The sequence below is a fragment of the Acinonyx jubatus genome, chromosome B2 (assembly GCF_027475565.1).
Source record: "Acinonyx jubatus isolate Ajub_Pintada_27869175 chromosome B2, VMU_Ajub_asm_v1.0, whole genome shotgun sequence".
In the NCBI taxonomy this organism is placed as follows: domain Eukaryota; kingdom Metazoa; phylum Chordata; class Mammalia; order Carnivora; family Felidae; genus Acinonyx; species Acinonyx jubatus.
The window spans coordinates 15,997,103-16,019,936 of record NC_069385.1 but is presented as its reverse complement, the minus strand read 5'-3'; the positions used below and the strand labels follow the sequence as shown (position 1 = coordinate 16,019,936).

At 47.3% G+C, this 22,834-nt stretch overlaps 1 protein-coding gene across 2 annotated transcripts in view; it reads left to right on the top strand.

Annotated features, from left to right (window-relative positions):
- MTHFD1L (methylenetetrahydrofolate dehydrogenase (NADP+ dependent) 1 like) overlaps positions 1-18,501 on the top strand; it is a 187,328-nt gene extending 168,827 nt beyond the window's left edge. The window contains exons 27-28 of one of the 2 annotated variants that reach the window (XM_027056637.2): positions 10,764-10,884; positions 18,071-18,501. In XM_027056637.2, coding sequence (XP_026912438.1) covers positions 10,764-10,853 — 90 coding nt within the window. In that variant the 3' untranslated portion in view covers positions 10,854-10,884; positions 18,071-18,501. The remainder of the gene's footprint in view (positions 1-10,763; positions 10,885-18,070) is intronic. The other variant, XM_053222106.1, reaches the window with a different exon arrangement.
- Positions 18,502-22,834: the final 4,333 nt, after the last annotated feature.

The window sequence follows — 22,834 nt, the reverse complement described above, 5'->3', positions numbered from 1 at the left end:
AGCCAATCGATAGTAACTGAAGTTGGCAAATCCAGAGCAGTGGGGAATCGGTAGAGGCTTCGCGTAGGAATGCAGCGGGCGGGCAGCGGCAGAGGGGGGCCTGTCATTTCTTACAGTATGCCTTGAGGAACAGTGTGACCTTTCGAGCCACGTACGTGATATTCTTTGATCAAAATTAAACTTAAGAGAATCTGTCAGCTCGCTCTCTCGGTGTTTCTCCTTATTTTTAATGTATCCTGTGTGTTTGTGAGAAACGGAAGGGGGAAGGGCACGATTTGTGAATGATGTAGGGTCAGTGGCCCACAGTTTTGTATTTCTTCCACCGCATCAGAGGAAGCAGGTCTGGGCGGCCGCTGTGCCCCCCAAATGTTAGAGGCACTGGGCGGTGGGGGGAGACGGGTGAAGAAGGTGGAGAGAAATCCAGGAGGGGCGGCTGGGTTGGCAAAGCCCAGGGGCTCCGGCTGCCCCCGCACGCAGTCCTGTAATTATTGTCCGGCCCCGCGATGAGGCAGAAATGTTCAGTTTAGGGAAGCCTTTGCAAGTAGCGCAGTTAGGACTCTTTCAGTCCAGGAACTAGGGAAAGTTACAGAAGAAAAACGCATCCTGTTGCTGTCGAGGAAAGCGTGTAGAGGCAAGGAACCACCCGCATGGGGACCACAACGAAGTACCGCAGACCGAGGGGTTTGAACAACAGGAGGTATTTCCTCGCGGTTCTGGAGGCCAGAAGTCCACGACCAAGGCGTCCGAAGGGTTGGTTTCTCCCGAGGCCCCTCCTCTGGCTTTCAGGCAGCCTTGTCCTTACAGGGCCTTCCCTATGTGTGCATGGTCTCTGGTGTCTCTTCCTCTTCTTACCGGGACACCAGTCCTGTTGGGTCAGGGCCCCACCCTTAGGACCTCACTTAATTGAAGCCCTGTCTCCAGCTCGTCTCGTTGGAGCCTAGGGCTTTACCACAGGAATGAGGGATGGGGCTCAGTTCCGTCCATCACCTGCCTTACGTAGACCCAGCCTGCGGTCCTGAGTGTTCCGCCGGCTTCTGCTCTAAATCACCTTAAAACAACAAAAAATGTTGCAGAGCAAAGTAGACCTCTAGGATTTACAAGTCAAATTAGGTGGCAGGGTAGTGCTGAATTCTTCCCTGAATCAGTTTCCTCCCCAAGACTTGGCCAACCAAGTGTCCGTCGGGGAGCGTTAGAGGTGGCAGCTCCCAGCCCTCCCCTCCTCCCGGCAGACCCCCGGGACCACCCCTCTGCCTCGGTCCCAAGAGAAGCATAAAGGGGACGTCAAAGAAATGGATACACTCTCCCTCTGCCTTGTGTTTTCCTACTGCAGCAGCTTTTTATCCTTCACGCAGGGGGTCGGCGGGGCTGGGCAGGGCGAAGACAAAAAGGAAATTCTAAATGCTGGGGCAGCCCAGGCCCTCCCCCACGCCTGCCTTCCTCCTTCCTGTTGTCCCCTGCATCTTCTCTCTGCTTTCAGTGCCTTACAGAATAATGATTCAATTGCCATTAGGACCTTGGGATAAAACCCATGCCCAGAACACCCCCCCTCGATGTGCAGATGAGCTTCTCAGAAACCAGAATTTGATTACTTAATATCAGGTTCCCAAACGGTGAAGCATTATTAAATTGGTTTGTTGTGCCAGAGCTGATGTTGTCTCTCAACTGGCAGATGACTGAATGTGCCTCCACCCTCCCAGCCTCTTCTCTGCCCTGCACAGAGACAGGGGCCTTCATTTCCAACCGACTCGGCTCAGGGTAGGGGCACAGCGGCTTTCGGGCCATCGTCACACTCCTGGAGGCTTCTCCTTTAAAATAAGATTTGTCCTCAAGCAGAGGGGGGGGCCCCTGTTTGCTTGAGTATCTTAGGTCTAGTTGGGGATAGCTTCAGATTTGATTACCATAAGCAAAAAGGCCAGGAAGTATGGCTTTTAAGATTGTTTGTAAGGCCAGAAAAGTTAGGGGAACATCTCACGAAACTACTGAACATTTTTGTCTTATCAAAGAAATCCGTAATTCGTCACAAATAGGAATTGTTTTCAAACTTCCTTTTTCTGTGTCTCGCATACATAAGTTACACTCACTTTAGGAGATAATGAGGGTTGTATTTTCTGTAATAAAGTGACAATAGCCTCTATTGTGTATTCACCACTAGACTAGGGTCCTTTCTTTATTTCATTTGAGTTTTGAAATAGGCCCTATCCCGCAGATAGTTTGATACTCAGACTGCATTTCCAGAATAAGAACCAAGGGCTTGGGGAAGTAACTTACCCAGGAACGCCCGCCCCGCACACCCGTCGTTCGTGGTGGAGCCCTTTCCACCACACCTCGGCCTTGATTGGGTTACTGCTACTCACAAGACTTTGATTACCCCCAAGCGCCTCTGCACTGGAGACCCCCTTCCTAATGGGCCCCAGGGAAGGGCACACCACAGCCTGGAGCCCACTGCTGCACCTGTAAGTGGGAAGAAGAGAGCCTCTTAGGGGCGCCTGGGTGGCTCAGTCGGTTAAGTGTCCAATTCTTGATTTCGGCTCAGGTCATGATTTCACCATTTGTGAGATCGAGCCCCAGGTAGGGTTCAGAGTTGACAGGAAAGAGCCTGCTTGGGATTCTCTCTCCCTCCATCTGTCTGTCTGTCTGTCTCTCTCTCTAAAAATAAATAAAATAGAACTTTAATTTAAAAAAAAAAAAAAAAGCCTCTTCCACCTCACCTGTCTCATCAGGCTCAGATATGGCCTTTGTGGTGGAATGAGGAAAGGCAGGAATGTCCAGAGCTGTCTCATGGAAATGTGAACAGGATGCAAACAATTTAATACCTCTCTCTGGAGGTGTGGCCTTTGTGTATCATTTTCGGCAAGGAATAAAAACCAAGCCTGTACGTGACAGAGAAGCCAACTCATTGATCCACGGTGGCATCGAGGGGCACCTGGGTGGCTCCGTCGGTCGAGCGTCTGACTGCGGCTCAGGTCATGATCTCATGGTTCCTGAGGTCGAGCCCCACATCGGGCTCAATGCTGTCAGCCTGTCAGCGTGGAGCCCGCTTTGGATTCTCTGTCCCTCTCTCTCTGCCCCTCCCCCCCACAATGCTTGCGCTCACCCAAAAATAATTTTTTTTTTTCAAAAGGGAAAAAAACAGTAGCACTGATTTCAAATTGTCTATCTCAGACTTTGGCAACCCGCTGAAATGAATTATCAGAGCAAGTTCCAAACATAGTTATGGGATGTTTTCCCTGAATTTTTTAGGTAAAAATTGATGTGGCTCTTCAGTTATTTCAGTGGATAATGGTATTTACACTTTCAGAGGGGACTCAATAATCCATGTCTCACAGCTGATCGTTAAAAAGCTGTAAGCCTATTATTTTTAAGAAAAAACTCTGGGTGTTATTGTTTGTGTATCGTTTTGGAAATTTTTTCGGCAGTCATCAGGTATGATTTACTCACTGCTAAGTGCTGTGACTAGATGTTTAAGGTGTAATTTGGAAAGCTCCTACCCCCAGCGTGAGCTGTGTCACATGTCCTTAAATAAACGTTACACGGTTTAAAAGGAATCCAGGCTGAAGTTGTAAAGTAACTGAGTTTACTTGACAAATTCATGTAAATTTAGTTACCCGAATGCCGTGGCTGAGACATCAGTAGCTGGCATGGGACGCAGCGGTTTCTACCACGAAAAGGGTTCACAACATTTGCTTTCTGTGGCTCCGGTCCTGGTGAGATTCTCCTCCCCCGCTGCGGCCCAAGTGCACATGTTGCCACTGAAGGGCCGTGAACTCAACGCCATGATCGAGTAAGGGAAGCGTGGGGCTCCGCGGTCAGGGCCGGGACTCACTGCATTTGAATTCCAGCTCCACCAGGTCTGAGCTGTGTGATCTGTGGCACATCATGATGCATTTCCATGTCTCATTTTCCCAATGTGCAAGATGGGGATAATGGCGGTAGCCCGTCCCCGCAGGGCTGTGGGAAGTAAATGAGCTACATGCAGTGCCTGGAAAGTGCTTAGCATAGTACTGCACTGGGTGTCATGGGGTATGTGCCTTTGGTCTAGAGCTGCCCACACAGAGCAGGAAGCCTGAGGATGAAGCCAACACCCAGAGGACAACAGAGAGAAACCATTGGGCTGTAGGACCCAGCCCGGCCTTCAGTGTGCCACCTCCGAGCTTCCGGGCACGGGAACTGGAAGGATATTGTCTTACTGAGCCAGCCAGCACGAGGGCAGTGAGGGCGCTCCTGGTGACCACAGCCGAAGGGGTGACTAGGGCGTTGGGGTGACTGGTGGCTCAGTCGGTTAAGCTTCCAACTCTCAGTTTCAGCTCAGGTCATGATCTCCTGGGCCATGAGATCTCCTGGGCCTCTCACTCTCCGCTGAGTGTAGAGCCTGTTTGGGATTCTCTCTCCCTTTCTCTCTGCCTAAATAAATAAACCTAAAAAAAAAAAAGAAGAAGAAGAGAGAGAAAGACGGAGAGGAAGGAAGGGAGGGAGGGAGGAAACTAAGTGATACCACCCTTAACAATCAGAACAAATAAAGGAAAAAACTTATGGGGTGCCGGGAGACTTCTCAACATCTTTCCATTCAAAACTGCTAGTCCTTTGTAACATTTGAAATCTTTAGCTTACGCTCAAAGCACTGCAAACAAGTTGCAGAATTTCTTCTTTCCTTCGTGTACGTCTGGTCAGACCCTCCTGCTTCACATTTATCTTTGTTTTTTTCTAAATAAACTCCCCCAATCTCTCCTTTTCCAAAGAGCAGCCCCAGGGACGTCGCACACAGAATGTGTGAGGACACTCTTCTTGCCTCACACACTCCCGAGAGCATTCCCTTGTGTAAAAACTACCCCAGTTTGAAGCGTAAATCTCCCTGAAAATCAGATTTCAGGATTATACATGTAGAATTACCCAATTTCTGTACAAAATGGTATACATATACATTATACAGCTACGTCGCTTAAATAGGAAGAGAAACTCACCCCGGAGTTGGCACAGGACATTATTTACAGGGCTCCCCTCTGGGAGGCGGATGAGGAGAGGACTTTGCCTGTTATGCCTAGTGGTTCACTTTTTTGTGTTAAAAACATTTTTTTAAGTAGATTTTTAAAAATCTGGGAAGACAGGGACTAGCTTCCTCGCACTGGAAGAAAATTCGAGTCTTCCCTTACAAAGGGTGAGAAAAATAACAGTGCTTGCCCATTCTTTCATTCAAGGCCCCTGACCTAAATCAGAGTAATCTGAGCCATGTAACACTAGGCACAGTGTGCGAGTGCAACGTGGTGGTGTTTATAGTAATTGAACGTGGCTTATGTCTTAATAAGTCGTAAGTTAAGCATTTATGACATACGTTCTTTTTACATAAAAATCATAGAAGGAAAAAGATTCTGTGTTTTAACTACAGAGTGGAGTGACGTGGTCCAAATATCCCAGTGGTCTGCTCTATTGGTCTGTCCCTCTTAAAGTGGGGACCAGGTCCTGGTCACCGTGGCATCCCCAACAGGGAATGCTCCACAAAGGTTCCCGAGGTGAAGGACACATCACTGTGTCCCTTCACGTGGGACCAGGACCCCAGAGGCCACCAGGAGAGATAAGTGCACTCTAACAGGACGTACCCCCACACTCTCAGAGTGTCCCTAGCTAATAAACAGATATTTTGGAATGGGGTCACAAGCTGTGCAGGTGGATATTACCTAACTGCCCAGAAAAAAATCCCGGGACATCTGTCTCCTCTAAGTGAGGCCAATGGAAACCCCGGTGTAGCAGCCTTACCTGTTTTCATCGTAATGATTTTTCATCTCCCACTCTTTCAGTCACTGGGCATTATATGTGGCCACCTTTCCTCACGCATTATCCTCCAGTAGCTTTTTTCACATCCAAAGAAGGGAAGAAACAGAAAAAGCCCGATCCTCAAGAAGGCTTCTTTTTGGTTGTTTCCGAATTCTCTTAATTATCCTCCATTTTTACTCTTCTATTCTAAAAAGTATTTGTTGGGGCGCCTACGTAGCTCAGTGGGTTAAGCATCCACCTCTTGATTTCAGCTCAGGGTCGTGAGTTCAAGCCCCGCGATGGGTGCCACGTTGGGTGTGGAGCCTACTTTAGAAAGACAAAAAATTAAAAGTATTTATTGAGGCGTTATGTTGCCAGGGACTGTATTTCCACTTGATCTTAGCCAAAGACTGAGAGGCAAAGGACAGTGAAGTTACCACTCAGAAAATACTTTGGCTTAATAAAGAATTTACATTTTTGAGTTATTATTTCATAAGAAAGAAAATCAACTGTGTTCGGTGATCTCTTGGAGAGAAGAAGTGTGTAGAAAGGATTCTACCTCAGGTCACAAACTACAAGAACAAACAGATACAAGTAAAAATGCTTATTTTTGTTTCCGAACCAAAATAAAACTGGATAATTTATTTAGTATGAAAAAGTAGAAGATTTAAGAAGCCAGAAAATTTTCCCCAACACAACAAAATTAACTACAACGACATTTTGGTGAAGTAGAAATTACGATTCTATCACTTTACAAAATAGAATTCTTAATAATTTTTCTGCTCATGCCGAGAATATTCTTTTACTTACAAGAACTACTTTTAAGTAGTTGAAGATTTTCTCTTTAACTAGGCTTAATGTATGTTTATAAAGACTATTCATAGAACTCATCATTTCCTCAAAATAAGCTTCACCCGAAATCAGTATAGATTTTGAAGATTTGTTGCAGTTAAAATTAGGGTCATGAAGGGCAAAAGCCCATGTTTTTCAGCCTTTGCAAAAGAATCCATTAATGCAGCGTGACAAGTAAGTACAATTTAGCGGCTCCCTCGTTATTTTAAGCAAGGGGCCTTCTTAGAGGACACACAAATAAAGTCAACACAGATCACCTCCGACCCCAGGCGTGGGGCCAGAGGTCAACTCCCAAGGGCTGTCCAAATTCTTTCTTTCCCATAGTGCAGTAGTGACCCTTGTCTGGGGGCCACAATCCTTTGATAACAAAGTTTTTTATTGGGAGAGAATTTTATGTGAATGTTTTAGGTCTTGTTAACATCATTCCATATTGTGTCTGCTCAGCAGGAGAACTTTAGGGATGGCTCTTTGTCCACAGGGCAGGGAGTCCCTTGGCTCTTCAGACCCTATGTGCTTTCTTGTCCTCTGGTCCCAAATAAGTAGCCCTGATTCTTGGAAGTGACGATTGCATAATTGGAAAGGAGCATGGGAGGCTTCTGATTGAACTTAGTTCCCCCCCCATTTGAGAGAAATAGGCTGAAAATGAAGGAAACGGATTCACACTTCCCAGCATTTAATATTTTGGCAACTTTTAGTTCCCAGTTTTGTTCTGAAAGAATCAGAATTCACCACAGCCAGGAGACCAGCTCCAGGAACCACAGAAATCACACTCGGCCTTTGTCAGCCTTGGCGGTGTGGCATCTGCTGAAAAAAACTTAATGATGGGGGCGCCTGGGTGGCTCAGTTGGTTAAGCGTAAGGCTCGATTTCTGCTCAGGTCATGATCTCACGGTTCATGAGATCGAGCCCCACATGGTCAGGCTCTGAGCTGACCTGCTTGGGATTCTCTCTCTCTCTCTCTCTTTCTCTCTCTCTCTCTCTGCCCCTCCCCCACTCACACACATGCTTTCTGTCTCAAAATAAATAAGCATTAAAAAAATAATTTCAGGGGCGCCTGGGTGGCTCAGTCGGTTGAGCGTCCGACTTCAGCTCGGGTCATGATCTCACAGTCTGTGAGATCGAGCCCCGCGTCGGGCTCCGTGCTGACAGCTTGGAGCCCGGGGCCTGTTTCAGATTCTGTGTCTCTCTCTCTGCCCCTCCTCCGTTCATGCTCTGTCTCTCTCTGTCTCAAAAATAAATAAACATTTAAAAAAAATTTTTTTTAATAAATAAAAAAATAATTTCAAAAAGTTCATCATGAGGGGGCTCAGTCAGTTGAGCAGCTGATTTGGCTCAAGTCATGATCTCATGGTCCATGAGTTTGGGCCCCACATCAAGCTCACTGCTGTCAGCCTGTCAAGGGAGCCCACTTCGGATCCTCTGTCCCCCTCTCTCTGCCCCTTCCCTGCTTACGCTGTCCCCAAAATAAATAAATGTTTAAAAAGAAAAAAAGCTCACTTTTCTAAAAAAAAAAAAAAAAAGTAAATGACGACAAGTTGAATTTTCATGTCTGTAAAAAGAGCATGAAGAGGCAGCCGTTGTATTATTGTGTCACCGTCTGCACATGAAGCTGACACTTTGGCTTTGGCCACGAGGGCCCAGCTACACAGGCGTCTTCCTGGGTTTCTCACCTCGTGTGGATTTTGGCCTGCCTCAGACTGAACTCTGCCCTGCGGTGAATAGTGTTGCAGCCCCAGACGCAACAAAGTCTGGGTAACGTTCTTACTGCCAAATGTGCCTTCCATCTACAGAGTTAATTTAAGGGACGGGGCAGCATCGCTGTGGCTGAATATGATGATTCATTTTCTTTTAAGGTTTATTTATTTTTGAGAGAGAGAGACAGACCGCCAACGGAGGAGGGGCAGAGAGAGAGGGAGGCACAGAATCCAAAGCAGGCTCCAGGCTCCGAGCTGTCAGCACTGAGCCTGACGCGGGGCTCGAACCCACGAACTGGGAGATCGTGACTTGAGCCGAAGTCAGATGCTCGACCTCTGAGCCACCCAGGCGCCCCTGATCATTCATTTCTTAGCCTATAAAATACGCTGGTCCCTTTTTCCAAATCCATGCCGCCACACACATTCTAAAGGCATCTGAAAATGCCCGTGGCATAGTGTGGGTAGGCAGGAAGACTCCTGTAGAGCACCGGCGTGAACTGGCCACAGGCAGCTGGAAAAAAACAGGAACAGTTGCCACCAGTGGCCTTTGTGCTTGGTGTCCCAGTGCTACAACAGGAAGCGTGGATTTCTTTCCGGGCTTCCTCAGATATGCACAGCCACTGTGATAACCAGAGAAGAAGCAGAACGTTTGCAAGGATAAGTAGGCATCCACAGAAGTAAAGGTTTGAAATTCAGGAAGTCCCCACCTCCAAGCTGGGTGCCGGAACTTTATTTGTAGTTAATTGTTTGAAACCCAGAGCACGTTTTCTCAAAGCCATGTTACAAACAGTAGCAATATTCCAGGAAGGCTCAGAAGCCTTTTTTTTTTTTTTTTTTTTTTTTTTTTTTTTCAGTAGAGCGCAACCAGGGGAGGGGTAGAGAGAGGGGGACAGAGGATCCGAAGTGGGTTCTGCCCTGACAGGCTGACAGCAGCAAGCCCAACGCGGGGCTCGAACTCACCCACAAACTGTGAGATCATAACCTGAGCCCAAATCAGACACTCAACAGACTAAGCCACCCGGGTGCCCCCTCAGAAGCCTTCTTAGCCCATGATATGCCTAAAGTACAATCCTGCACAATTGGCAAGACAGGAGCTAGCCACCAGACATCGCTGTGTTGATGCGTCCGGCCACACAGAGAGCAGGTCCCGTGGCCCTCTCACCACACTCAGGGAGTAGGTGGTTAGTGAGGCCCGTGGGGGCACGGATGTCCTCCCCGCCTGCTGCTCCAGAGGAGGGTGAAGTAGCATGGCCAGGGGTGAATCAGCCTTTCCCGTCCCCTTCCTCCTCACCTCTTCTACCTCGGAGCTCCCTCCCCAGTGCTGAAGGAGGAGGCCTCCTCGGCCACATTGTCTAAGCCGGCCCCCTTCGCAAGGGGTAACGTGCACACGGATCACCTGGGAGTTGGTGACGTTGCAGATTCCGATTCAGCAGGCCCGAGCTGGGTTGAGATTTGAGACGTCAAACAGGTTCCCGGTGATGCCCACACTGCTGGGCCACGGACCCCAGTATGAGCCGCAGGAGTCGGCCAGCATCGTGGGCAGGGGTCGGGGGTGGGGGGCAGGGGGTGGCGGAGGGGGACATCCTGAGTCGTTGCAGAAGGGACGAGGCAAGTGAGAGAGCTGAGCTCTGTCGCAGGTGGGAAGAAGTGGGCGAACCCTGGACGCAGTCCGGGCCGTGTCACACGTCATCTCACTGGAATGTTCTCCGGCCAGAGCAGGCAGGAGCTTTGCAAGACACAGCCCTTAGTCCTCAGAAGAGTGAAGCCAAGTGGGGTCCCGGTGTCTTTGCTCCAAACGATCGCATGCAACATTGGTTTCTGAGCATCCTTTTTATGAAAAGTACAGTAATAAAGCCCGGCAGGAAATACGGCGATCATTAAGGAGCAGATCATCCCGGAGCCTCACCATCTAGGTCCTTGACCATGTTTTAGTGCGTGAGTCGCCAGTAATCACAGCACTTTCCTCCGGGATACCAAGGGTTTCCGGTGCAAGTGGACTCAGACGCACTCTGATAGACTGATCTGGACACAAAGCAGCAAGGAGCACGGGCCTGGTTCCAGTCCTGTCCCCACCACTAACTTGCTCGTCCTTGTCCATGTCCTTGAGCACATGGCTTGTGCCTGAATGTCCCCTGTCCCATCAATAAATTGAGGCTGAAATTAGTACCTCCCTCTAAGGGTGGTGGGGGACTTAATTAAAGATGTGATTTGAGAATCTTGGAGTTACGATGTGCTGTGGGGCCGTGGGGGGAGGTAAGTGGTCCCCACGTTCAGGAAGTTGACATCTGCCTTTTCTATTTCATTTCCTAAACCAAGAATGAAATAGCAGATGGCGAATTTAAAGAGATACAGGTGACCTAATACAGGAGGCTGAATTGAATTATGTAGTTAATTTATGTCATTAGATGTACACTGTTCAGAGTGATCGTTTCGCGGCATTTGCTAACATACAATATTCCGTTTTCTCCTCTAGATGAGCACCATGCCAGGGCTGCCGACCCGGCCCTGCTTCTACGATATAGATCTTGATACAGAAACAGAGCAAGTTAAAGGCTTGTTCTAAATGAACCAGACTTCCACAGGACCCAGTGCAGGTAGGCTCCTGGGCTTCCTCCCGTGTCTGTCTTTCTTTCTTGCCCCAAATATGTTTTAGTTTTATTTTGTCTTGTTTTTCTAATATTTACTACAAAACATGGGCTGATAAGTAATTTCCTGACTTGGTTACTATGAATTCCTACTGAATAAGAGCCCGTGACTTGGGTCACTCCTCGATGTGGATATGCAGTGAGATGGGCTCCCGTCCAGTGAAAGTCAAATCATGTCGCTTCTGAATATAGATTGGTTGAAGGCATCTCTTGCCATTAAAAAAAAGGAACCCTGTGAACTCATTATTCTGTCTCCAGAATTAAAACTAATGTAGTGTCGGGGCGCCTGGGTGGCTCAGTCGGTTGAGCGTCCAACTTCGGCTCAGGTCATGATCTGGCAGTTCCTGAGTTCGAGCCCCGCATCGGGCTCTATGCTGACAGTTTGGAGCCTGCAACCTGTTTCAGATTCTGTGTCTCCTTCTCCCTGCCCCTTCCCTGCTCATGCTGTGTCTCTCTCTGTCTCTTAAAAATGAACAAAATTAAAAAAAAAAAAAAAAAAGGCAAATATAGTGTCCCTCCCTGTCCATGTGGATTCATTCTAAGACACACAAACCCTCCCCGCCCCTCAGCGTATGCCTAAAACCACAGATAGCACTAAATACTTGGCGTGTGCTGTGTTTTTTCCTATACGTACATGCGCATGATGAAGTGTAATTTACAAATTAGGCACAGTAAGAGATTAACAATAATAAGTACCAGTAAAGTAGGACAACTATAACAAGATGCTGTCATCAGAGTTCTATGAATGTGGTCTTTCTCTCTCCCGCTCTCTAAATACCTTATTGTACTGCACGCCCCCCCCCCCCCGCCTTCATGTGCTGATGGGAGATGATAACATGGCTACACGATGAGATGAAGGGGGTGACGTAGACATCGTGACATAGCTTTAGGCTGCTGTTGACCTTCTGACACCGTGCCGGGAGGATCATCTGCTCCCAGACCACATTGACTGTGGACAGCTAGACCCATGGAAAGCGAAACCGCAGATGAGGGGGAGTACTGTGTCTTTAGGCATTTTATAACCCTCCCTTCCTACCACATACCTCTTGTGCGGAGTCAGAATTACGTGATAGACGGATCTGGGTGCATTCATTCCCTGCGGCTGCCATAACAGTGTCACAGCCGGACGGCTCAAAACAACAAATGTTTGTTCTCTCAGTTTCAGAGGCTAGAGATCCAAAGTCAAGGTGTCAGCCAAGTCGTGTCCCCTCTGCGACTCTGGTAGAATCCTTCCTGGCCTCTTCCTGGCTTGTGGTGGTGCCAGTCCTCCTGAATGTTTCCCAGCTGGACCCACATCGTTTCAATCTCTGCCTCCATGGCTGTAGCATTCTCTGTGTGTCTCTGTCTTTGTATGGGGGTGTCCTTTATAGGGACACCAGTCACATTGAATCAGGGCCCACCCTCCAGACCCTATCTTAAAGTGACTACCTCTGCAAAGACCTTATTTCCAAGTAAGGTCACTGTCTTCGGTCCTGGGGGTCAGGACTTCAGCATATCTTTTTGGGGACAGTTCAACGCATAACACTCGACTGCAACACAACAGATGGATTGGGCTCTTGTACCACTGGAAAGGTACATGAAGATGAGACCAGTCTAACGCAGAGGGCCCTGTGCGTCATAGGAAGGACAGGGCAGCAGAAAGGAGACCCTCGCTAGTTCATGGTCCACACAGTTTAAGAGGGCTGGTCTTGACTTGGAGCCCCCATAGGCAGCCCACAGTGGGGGTCCCTTGGTCCTACTCATGTCTGCCCCTCAGGACTGCAGTCACACCTGCTGGCTTCTTTCCTGGCCTCCCTTCCGGAAGAGAAATGACCACCCTCCAAATCCTGCCCCTGGGAAAACTCTCAGTCCCAGTCGTAAAGGCTTGTGAAGCTGCTTTTCTCATCCCGTATATCAAACCTCACCATATTCTCAGAACACATTCCTTTTCCCAACACTCCCAGTTCCGTCTCCACACTCGCTCCTGTTCCTTAGCCCAGCATCCCTTCCTTTTTTTCTTTTTCTTAATTTTTATTCATTTATTTTAAGACAGAGAGAGAGAGTAAGCAGGGTAGGGGCAGAGAGAGAGAGAGAATCCCAAGCAGGCTCTGTGCTGTCAGTGCAGAACCCAACGTGGGGCTCAGACCCACGAACCATGAGATCACGACCTGAGCTGGGACGAAGAGTCAGAAGCTTAACCCACTGAGCCACCCAGACTGTAGGCCTATTAGACAAGCTTACTTGACCTGAATTCTCACTTTGGTTGGTTTCACTACCAGTCATCAACATGGGGAGATTGTTTTCCCTTTTTGTAAGTCCTTGTTACTAATACGCTAGAGACTATGATGAGAAAGGTAAGGGACCACGCCAATATGAAATGACATTAATACAACGTGCGGAATTGTTGGGTTTGGGGTGTGTGAGGCGTATGCTGTTGTTTTTCACTGAGGAGTGGGGGCTATGTTTAGTTTGAACCACAACCACATTTCAAATCTGTGTCCATTCAGAAGAAAAAACCCCCACAAAATAAACCAAGGAGACTAATTTCACAAAGAAGCCTTGATAATGGTGTCATTTTGGTCTTTGGGTATGTGTGTGTGTGTGTGTGTGTGTGTGTGTGTGTGTGTGTATGAGAATGTCTTGGGTTTCCCAGCTAGTTCTTGGGAAAATGACAGTATCCTTCCTCTTCCACTGAAAATTAACCCATCCTGACTAATCTCCCCTTTCACGTCAAGAACCCATTCTGCTGCATTTCTGCCATTTATCATTCTTCTCCAGAACAAGTGTGTTTTCACCCTTTTATCTCTCTCGGGTTGTATTATTCCAGCCTCGTGGTCCGTTTTCATTTGTTCCTGAAGTAGGTAATTAAAACCCAGTTATACCTTAATTATAGGTTAAGACTCTGCTAATGCCAAGGGACACGTCACGTACACTTAAATCCTTAGGTCTATGTTCCCTAACAAGTGTTCCTCCGGACTTTTTTTTTAAGTTTACTTACTTATTTTGACACAGAGAGAGAGCACAGGGGAAGGGCAGTGAGAGAGAGGGAGAGAGAGAATCCCAAGCAGGCTCCATACTGCCAGCATGGAGCCCGACGCGGGGCTCGAGCTTACAAACTGTGACATCATGACCTGAGCCAAACCAAGAGTCGGGCGCTTAACCGACTGAGCCACCCAGGCAACCCCAAATTTTTTTTCAATGTTGAGAGAGGGTTAGAGGTCAGGACGCCGGCCTGTGGAAGTTACCTCAGTGAGCCAGGCACCGTGCCGAGCTCCTCACCTGGGTGGTCACAGCACCCCTTGGAGGCAGGTGCTGTCCCGCAGGGGTAGATCCTCCCCGAGGAGATAGCTGAGGCGTGGTCCCGAACCCCAGGACTGCAGAGCCATCTTTCCATTGCTTGGCCCTGCCTCTCCTTCCAAAGCTGGCACGGGAGTCACCTTCCCACCCCTTGCCACCCCCTGGCACATGTCATGCTGGGATCAGTGCAGCGAGATGGGTGGCTCTGTTTCAGAGCTGTGGAAGCGCTGGCCCAGGAGAGTCAGCAGCACGGTCGAGGTGCCCCGCCAGTAAGCACCCATGCCGAGACTCCCCTGGGACCTGCTTCCCCTGTCTCACCCCATCCTTTATGCCCAAACCAAAGGATGCCCTTTGCGTGTCAGTCACAGGGTAAATGAACCTTGGCCCGCCCTAGAAGATCGTAACCAGTTATTTGAACAGACCTATAATTTGGGGATCATTTCTGTATAACAAAAGATAATTCTTTGGGTATTAAAAGCTATGACTTTGTCCAGATTCTTTTTCGCCGGAGTATAATAGGGCTATCTCTCACTGAGCTCTCTCATGGAATGTTGTTTTCCCCCTCACTTATCCAAGGCTCCTTTCTGCTTTGTGAACTGCCCCATCCCGTTCCCAGCTTGGTGGGCGGTGGTTCAGAACCCATCACTTGACCCTGCTTTGCACCTTTGAAAATGGATCCAGTGTCGCGGGAGAAAGCACTGTACAAAGCAAACATTCCTTCCCGGGAACTCCCGGGGTGATGTTCCCGCAAACGGACCCTCTGTTTCCCATGTCCTCACAATACGCAGTCAGGGGCCACCTCCTTGCAGTCAGGTCTGTGGCGATTAAAGGTGCAAGGAATCAAAATGGTGACATTTGGATGACAGTCGGTGTAGACAGATTTGCCCTCCAAAAGCGGGAACGTCTGGCGGTCGCTTTGCTCCTGGAGCGGTCAGACTCCAGAGAGCCCCGTGCTGTCAGCCTCAGAGTAACACACACGTGAGTTTTTGCAGCACGCGTTGTAGACGTGTAGCACACGGAAGATTGCGCTCTGTTAACAACTGTTTCTGTCCTTCCGCTTCCTCTCCTCTCCTGCTTACCTCCCTGTCGAGGAAATCATGTAAGATCTCATATGAACAGAGAGCCAAGAAGTCACCAGAATCTGAGCTCTTGCTCCTTTCCAAGGCTCCCCTGTGATGCTTTCACTGTTGTCAGAAGAAGGGCATGATTCATTCTTCTGGGTGGCACCAAATAGAAAGAATTAAAATCAGTTGCTTGTCCCAGGAACACTGATCCTGCCATATTACTGCTCAGTCTTTTGTTTGAAGATGATTGGATTTCAGGTGTTTGTTTTTTTTTTTTTTTAACATTTATCTATTTTTGAGAAAGAAGGAGGGGGGAGGGGCAGAGAGAGGGAGACAGAGGATCCGAAGCAGCCTCTGTGCTATAAGCATAGAGCTTGATGCGGGGCTCGAACGCACGAACTGTGAGATCATGACCCTGAGCTGAAATCAGGTCGACTCTAGTCCTGCTATAAATGTTAGTTATTTGCCCAGAAAGCTTTTTCTTGAACTGCACGTGCAAAGAAAGGTGCTCGTTTCTTCCCCCAACTGCCTGTAGAGCAGAAATGTTCAGTGATAGTTAATGGTCATACGATAGTCTTGAGTATGGTTGCTGCCCTTCTGTGGTCAGGGTCTGTTATGCAAACCAGAGGCTTCAGGGTTCCCTCGGGGAGCACCTGGGCTCTGTGATTTTGGTCTTAAAACTGTCTTTTCAAGAAGCAACTCAAACACTGTTGATTACCGTTATGCTCCAAGATGAAGGTCAGCGAGTACCTCGCCCTGAGCCATCCTTGGAGGGCACAATGGGAAGCTCGGGCCACTTAAATAAAAGATGGAGGGGACTTGACTCTAAAGATGTCATCTTTATCATCTCATTGACATCGAAAGGCAGTGACGGGGGCGCCAAGGTGGCTCAGCCAGCTAGCATCTGACTTCGGCTCACTCAGGTCATGATCTCACGGTTCATGAGCTCGAGCCCTGCGTCGAGCTCTGTGCTGACAGCTGGGAGCCTGGAGCCCGTCTCAGATTCTGCGTCTCCCTCTCTCTCTGCCCCTCCCCAGCTTGTGCTCTGTCTCTTGGTCTCTCTCAAAAATAAATAAACATTTTAAAAATTTGGGGGAAGTTCTTAACTCCCTTTTAAGGAAACTTTTTTTGGGGAGGGGGGGTGCACCTGGGTGGCTCAGTCAGTTAAATGTCCAACTTCGGCTCAGGTCGTGATCTCACGGTTCATGGGTTCGAGCCTCGCGTCCAGCTGTGTGCGGACAGCTCAGAGCCCGGATCCTGCATCGGATTCTGTGTCTCCCTCTCTCTCTGCCCCTCTCCCGCTCACACTTGGTCTGTCTCTGTCTCTCAAAAATAAATAAACATGTTAAAAAAGAATTTGAAGAAAGTTTTGGGCTCTCTTTGATTTCTTATCCATTCCATACCAAGATAGACCATTTCATATATTCTGTCCTCGTAAAATTCTGAAATGTTCTTTTTTCTGAATAACTGGATAATAATAAACAGCTGACTCCTCTTTTTAAATCCTCACTAGAGTGGTTGCATTTCCAATTTATAAAATCTGTATTCAGACTTTCTATACTTCTGCCAACACGCAGAGGTGTTTTTTGTTTGTTTGTTTTGTTTTGTTTTGTTTTTTAATGTGGAACCACATACGCCACGCCCCTATAAACACAAAACCACTACATACAAATCTAAGGTGTCTAATCAGCTGGTCTTCAACCACCCACTTTGGGTTTGGAAGGTCTTCAGACTTGCCCTCCTTGGGCTGTTTCCAGTGCACCAAGCCCACCGTCATTCCCCTTACCCTCCTTTCCTCCATGTGTGTCACTGAGCCTCAGGTCCAGGATCACGAGAGCCCCCAAAGTGAGGCTGGCCGCCTCCCTGAATGGAGGGGTGAGGTCCTGCCCCAGGCAAACCTCCCTTCCCAACTTCGAAAATATTTTCTTTTGGTTGAGGATTATTGTGCTCGGAGTGCTCCTGTTTTCTGTTTACTTCCCTGACTTGAATCCGATGCGAGGAGAGTAGTCTGCATTCCTGGTCCCCTGCCTTCATCACTGTCTTCTGTTCTGAGGCTAAGCAAGCATCCTTTCTGGCTCTAGAGCCCCCACTCATCTGTGGAAGGCCAACTCACTATGTTCTGGCCCAGCAGACAAATTCTTCCACGTATAAATTCAGATTAAAGGCCAAATACTTGCATTTACACTTCTTCCGCAATGATGAACAGAGACTTTCTGAACCTTCGGGGTTTGGTTCGTTTGTCTTTTCTAAAATGTAGTTTGATGACTGCTCCTTCTAAAAGATTTCAGGCTCCAACAGTGTCCAGGAGTCTTAATATCCTTTCAAAGGAAACAACAAAGCTTTAACATCAATAAGATCTCCTCCCTTCCATTCTTGCCCTAAATGCATTTTTCAGACCTTCCTTTCTGTGCCTACTATAAAAGACAAGCTGAAATCCAAGGCGACAGGATTCCTGATCTAAAATCCTGAGCGGTCTCACTCGGCAGGATCCCGGGGACTGTAAAGCCCAAATTCAGAATTTTAGAATTTCCGCCTGATCTTTTCAGGAGGTTCAGAACGCTGCCTACAGTGACCGTGCTGACTGGGTCACAGAGCGGTGTGGAATCGGATTCTCCACCGCTCTTAAGAAAGACAATTCCAAACAGTGATTCCCAGCCCTGTCTTGTGAAGGGAATCATTTATCTGCGGGTGAATTTTCTTTTGGACTCTGGCTTTTTAGAACTATATTACCAGTTTGACATCACGGGGGGGAGAAAGCTCTTCTTAAATCACTGAAACATGGCTTTGTTTTCCAGGCTCCCGAAACACAAACCCGTCTTTTGCCTTCTTGCTGCCGTTGGAGAAGAAAGTGAATTTGAAATATGCCTGTTACACAATGCGGGAGAAATGGGGAAATAGACCAAAGACATATTCTCCGTTCAAGAATTCCGTTTGCAACAGAGTATGGTGTCCGGTAAAAGGACCTCCACCAAGTTCGAAAGAAAGTAATTTATTTTCCGTTTCTGCAGAGTTTACATTATTTCCCACTGCTTACACTGTAGAATGTTTATTTTATGGGGACTGAGGAATTAAAAGAGTGTGAACAAAAAAGGTACCATTTTCCACTCTGGAGTTTTCTATTTTGTCTTTGAACTGAAAATAAACATGTATCTAGAAAACCAAACAGCAAGTTTCCAACGCTAGATAAAACTCTCTGATCTCTAGAGGTAACTGTTCACATTGGGGTTGTGACCTGACAGATTTTCTGGAAAACTGTGAATACAACGAGGGCTTTTAGAAACATAATGAGAAAGAAATTGCACGCGCACACAGAAATATCTGATCCATTGTGAAATCTTCGGACCGTTGGAGGGTTGTAATAAATAAATAGCCTTTAGACCGCAGTGCATTTTATACACAGAACTGTTTTTCAGTGCCAGTGAAGTTTACATCACTTACCCAAAAAATAATGGGTTCGTGCTCGTTCCGTCCACCCACAAATGAATCTCAGCAGCCATTAAGCTTTCGAAGGCCCATAGGGCAAAGAAAAGTTGGCTCTTGAGGTCAGGTGTCGGGCAGATGTTTTTCCATTTGTCCAACCCATAATTCATAGTAAAGAATGGTGTATGGGCTGTACCCCCTTCCCGGGAGTTACTGACCCTTTTCTGTTAACATTTTTTCCTAAGATAACATAAAGTTATATAAAAGTTAAGACAAAACCAAGGATTCAGGAACAAACAAGAAGTGATTGTCCTCTAAGCAGTATAAGTAAAAGAGTCACCATAAATATCTTAAATGTCCCCCCCGGCGCATCCTGCAGAGTCCTTGCCATCGGATCTTTCCTGCACATTCTAGTACTGCACCCTTCAGTGACCCTGCTCGTTAGTTGCCCTGCGTATAATGTGTCTTTATGCACAATTTAATTTGTTCCAAAACATGGCTGAAACAACCAAAAAGCCTCCCCACCCAAAGACTGTCTCAAGAATGGTTTTGCTTGGTGTTTCTGAAGGGTGTGTGTCCCTCTCCCCCCACCCCCGTCCTTTATTTGCGAGTACACCTCTCCAAATATACAATGAACCAGTGTTTTCCATATACTGCCCTTTGAAGGTCTTAAGGGTTCACAGGAAACCTGTTCTCTCTGCGATGCACTCAATGAGAGGTCTGGCTCAGGAGTTCATTTTTAAGCAGTTGCCTTCTGTTATTTGACTTTATAATTTTCCTCTGCTATTTAGTTTCATTTTCTGTTTTTGAAAGTATTTTGGGGCGCCTGGATGGCTCAGTTCAGCGTCCAACTTCAGCTCGGGTCATGATCTCACAACTCGTGGGTCCAAGCCCCGCGTCGGGCTCTGTGCTGACAGCTCGGAGCCTGGAGCCCGCTTCGGATTCTGTGTCTCCCTCTCTCTCTGCCCCTCCCCTGTTTGCACTCTGTCTCTCTCCCTCTCAAAAATAAATAAGCATTAAAAAATTAACAAAAGAAAAAATACATTTCTAGAAACCTATATTCCAGGGGCTTTAGACTTCTTTCTTTACCTGCTTTCACCAGGCAGTTCGCCAGTTCACCAAAAAGAAAAAAAGAAAAGCATCCCAAACAGACATGGGAGAGCTTTTCAGTGCTCAACGTTGAAGGGCCTGTAATCCACGCGTTGCTAGAACACCCCAGACTTTTACTATTGTGTGGCCACATTTACCTCCTCTAGATACCATCACTCGAGTTCTGGTGGATTTGTTTTCTCTCACTCACCCCCTGCCGAGTGATAAGCCGTCTCCACCGACTTGAAAGGGCTTCAGCTGGTTAATTAATGGGCTTATCAACTCGTAATGACTTGAGGCTGTTCCCAGACGGGAGAAGGTGTTCCTTCAGGGAAGACCTACTTATCTACCATCTCTTGGGAGGACAAGGCCCAAGGAAAAAGAGCATACCGCCTTTGACGTGGCCGGTTCAAGTGCGAAATCTTCTCAAGTGCGGATGCTGATTTCTCTCCGCCTCTGGAAGTGAAATGTCAGAAACCACTGACAGATCAGTGGGGGCCCCCGGTGACCCGCCATGGCACACAGACTAGTGGCCGGGCTCCCTCTCTGTTCGCAGTCCTGTGGTAGCATCACCTGCAGAGGTTAAGACCCAGGTGAGAAGAAGCTTCTGAAAGCTCCTGGGGAGATGCACCATCGGGATCAACTGACAAGGGAGAGATGAACGTGGCCCCCAGAAAGCAGCGGTAAGCCAGTCCATTCATTTCGGTCCTTTTTATTCTTCTCTTTCTGGGGTTATTTTGTTTAACTGGGATGTGCTGACCCCGTTAAAACAATACTTGAGTATTCTTCACAGTAGATATTTTAAAAGAATCCTCAGATCTGACATTAGCCAGAGTTTTGTTTTGCTTTGTTTTGTTTGAATAATTTACCCATACCTGGGGCGCCCTGGGTAGCTCAGCTAGTTAAGCGTCCTACTCTTGGCTTCGGGCTCAACTCATGATCTCATGGTTCATGAGTCCAAACCCCACGTTGAGCTCCGTGCTGACGGCCATGGGGCCTGCGTGGGATTCTCTCTCTCCCTCTCTCTCTCTGCCCCTTTCCCGCTCGCTTACATGCATATGCTCTCTCCCTCTCTCTCTCTCTCAAAAACTAGACATTTTAAAAATAAGATAATTGGGGCATCTGGATGGCTCAGCCAGTTAGGCATCCAACTTCAGCTCAGTTCACAACCTCACTGTTCATGGGTTCAAGCCCCACATCGGGCTCTCTGCTATCAGCCCAGAGCCCGCTTCAGATCCTCTGTCTCCCTCTCCGCCCCTCCCTCTCTCTCTCTCTCTTTCAAAACAAATAAACATTAAGAAATATTTTAAAAAATAAAACAATTTACACATACCTATAAATAAGAGGGTGTCTGAAGCTTACCTTATTTATTCCAGAAAAATCCACATACACATATTTGTCCATTGCTTTTATATAAATGTATACATACATGAGAATACAAGTTAATAAGTATAATTTTTATAGCATTTTTTACAAACCTATAATACATATCCATTGCAGATGTTGACTCCCATGGTAGAACAGTTGGTTAGTAAACAGACCTTTCCCCCAAAAAAGCTCTTCTATAGCGACATTTCAAACAAAGGAGAATGGAATTCAAGAGTCCATGAACTTGGATGGGGGGTAAAATTACATTTTTGCTTTTACTAACCTCTAAACTTAGTGTAGAATTTCCTTCAATTATGAACGTTGGCAACAAACTAACAGTAGTAAAATAGTGCCTGTGTCTGCCACCAATAGAAATCACGGATATTTTAGGGGCACCTGGGTGGCTTAGTCGGTTAAGCGTCCGACTCTCAGTTTCAGCTCAGGTCATGATCTCATGGTTTCGTGAGTTCAAGCCCCGCATTGGGCTCTGTGCTGACAGCCCGGAGCCTGCTTGAGATTCTCTCTCTCTCCCTCTCTCTCTCTGCCCCTCCCCCGCTCACACTGTCTCTGTGTCTCTCAAAATAAATAAATAAGACTTTAAAATATTAAAAAAGAAAAAGAAAGAAAGAAATCACGGACATTTTAATACTACATTCCAGTGTCTGCAGATATTCAGAGTAGCATTTTGCTCATCACGACCTCTGAATGATAGCTATTAGATCAGCCACTACCTTGTTATTTCATGTGTAAAGAAAGAACCACATATATTGCTATCATCCAATTTGATTACCTTTCAATATTTTAATTTTTTTGTAACGTTTTTATTTATTTTTGAGACAGGGAGAGACAGAGCATGAACAGGGGAGGGTCAGAGAGAGGGGGAGACACAGAATCCGAAACAGGCTCCAGGCTCTGAGCCATCAGCACAGAGCCGATGCAGGGCTCAAACTCACGGACCGCGAGATCATGACCTGAGCCGAAGTCGGCCGCTTAACCGACTGAGCCACCCAGGCGCCCCTCGATATTTTAATAATTGTATTTCACTATCATTGGCTTGCCTTAAACCCAAAGCATTTAACAACATTATTCTGAGAAGCGGTATAGACTTCACACTGTTAAAGGGATCCGTGGCGTGAAAAAGGTCATGATGAAATTCTAACAGCCTAAATCCGGGTTCTGAGGCAGCATTGCACTGCTCTTAGGTGTTGACATGTCAGGTCATTCCTAAGAGTCCCTGCTCCAGCCAGGGCCCCTGGTCTGAATCTTAAGTCTCTTATTCGGGGAGTGGTGCAGGCAATATACAAGAAGCCTAACTCAGATAATGTAGAAACCTCTGAAAACCATAGAATGCTGAGTCAATGTAAGAAAAGGAAATTGGGGCGCCTGGGTGGCTCAGTCGGCTAAGCATTCCAACTCTTGATTTCGGCTCAGGTCATGATCCCCCAGTTTGTGAGACCGAGCCCTACGTCAGGCTCCCCACTGACAGCATGGAGGCTGCTTGGAATTCTCTCCTTCTCTATCTCTCTGCTCCCCTCCTTCAAAATAAATAAAATGTACTTAAAAAAAAAAAAATAGTGGTGCCTGGGTGGCTCAGGCAGTTAAGCGTCCGACTTCAGAGCATGATCTCACAGGTCATGAGTTTGAGCCCTGCATCAGGCTCTCTGCTGTCAGTGCAGAGCATA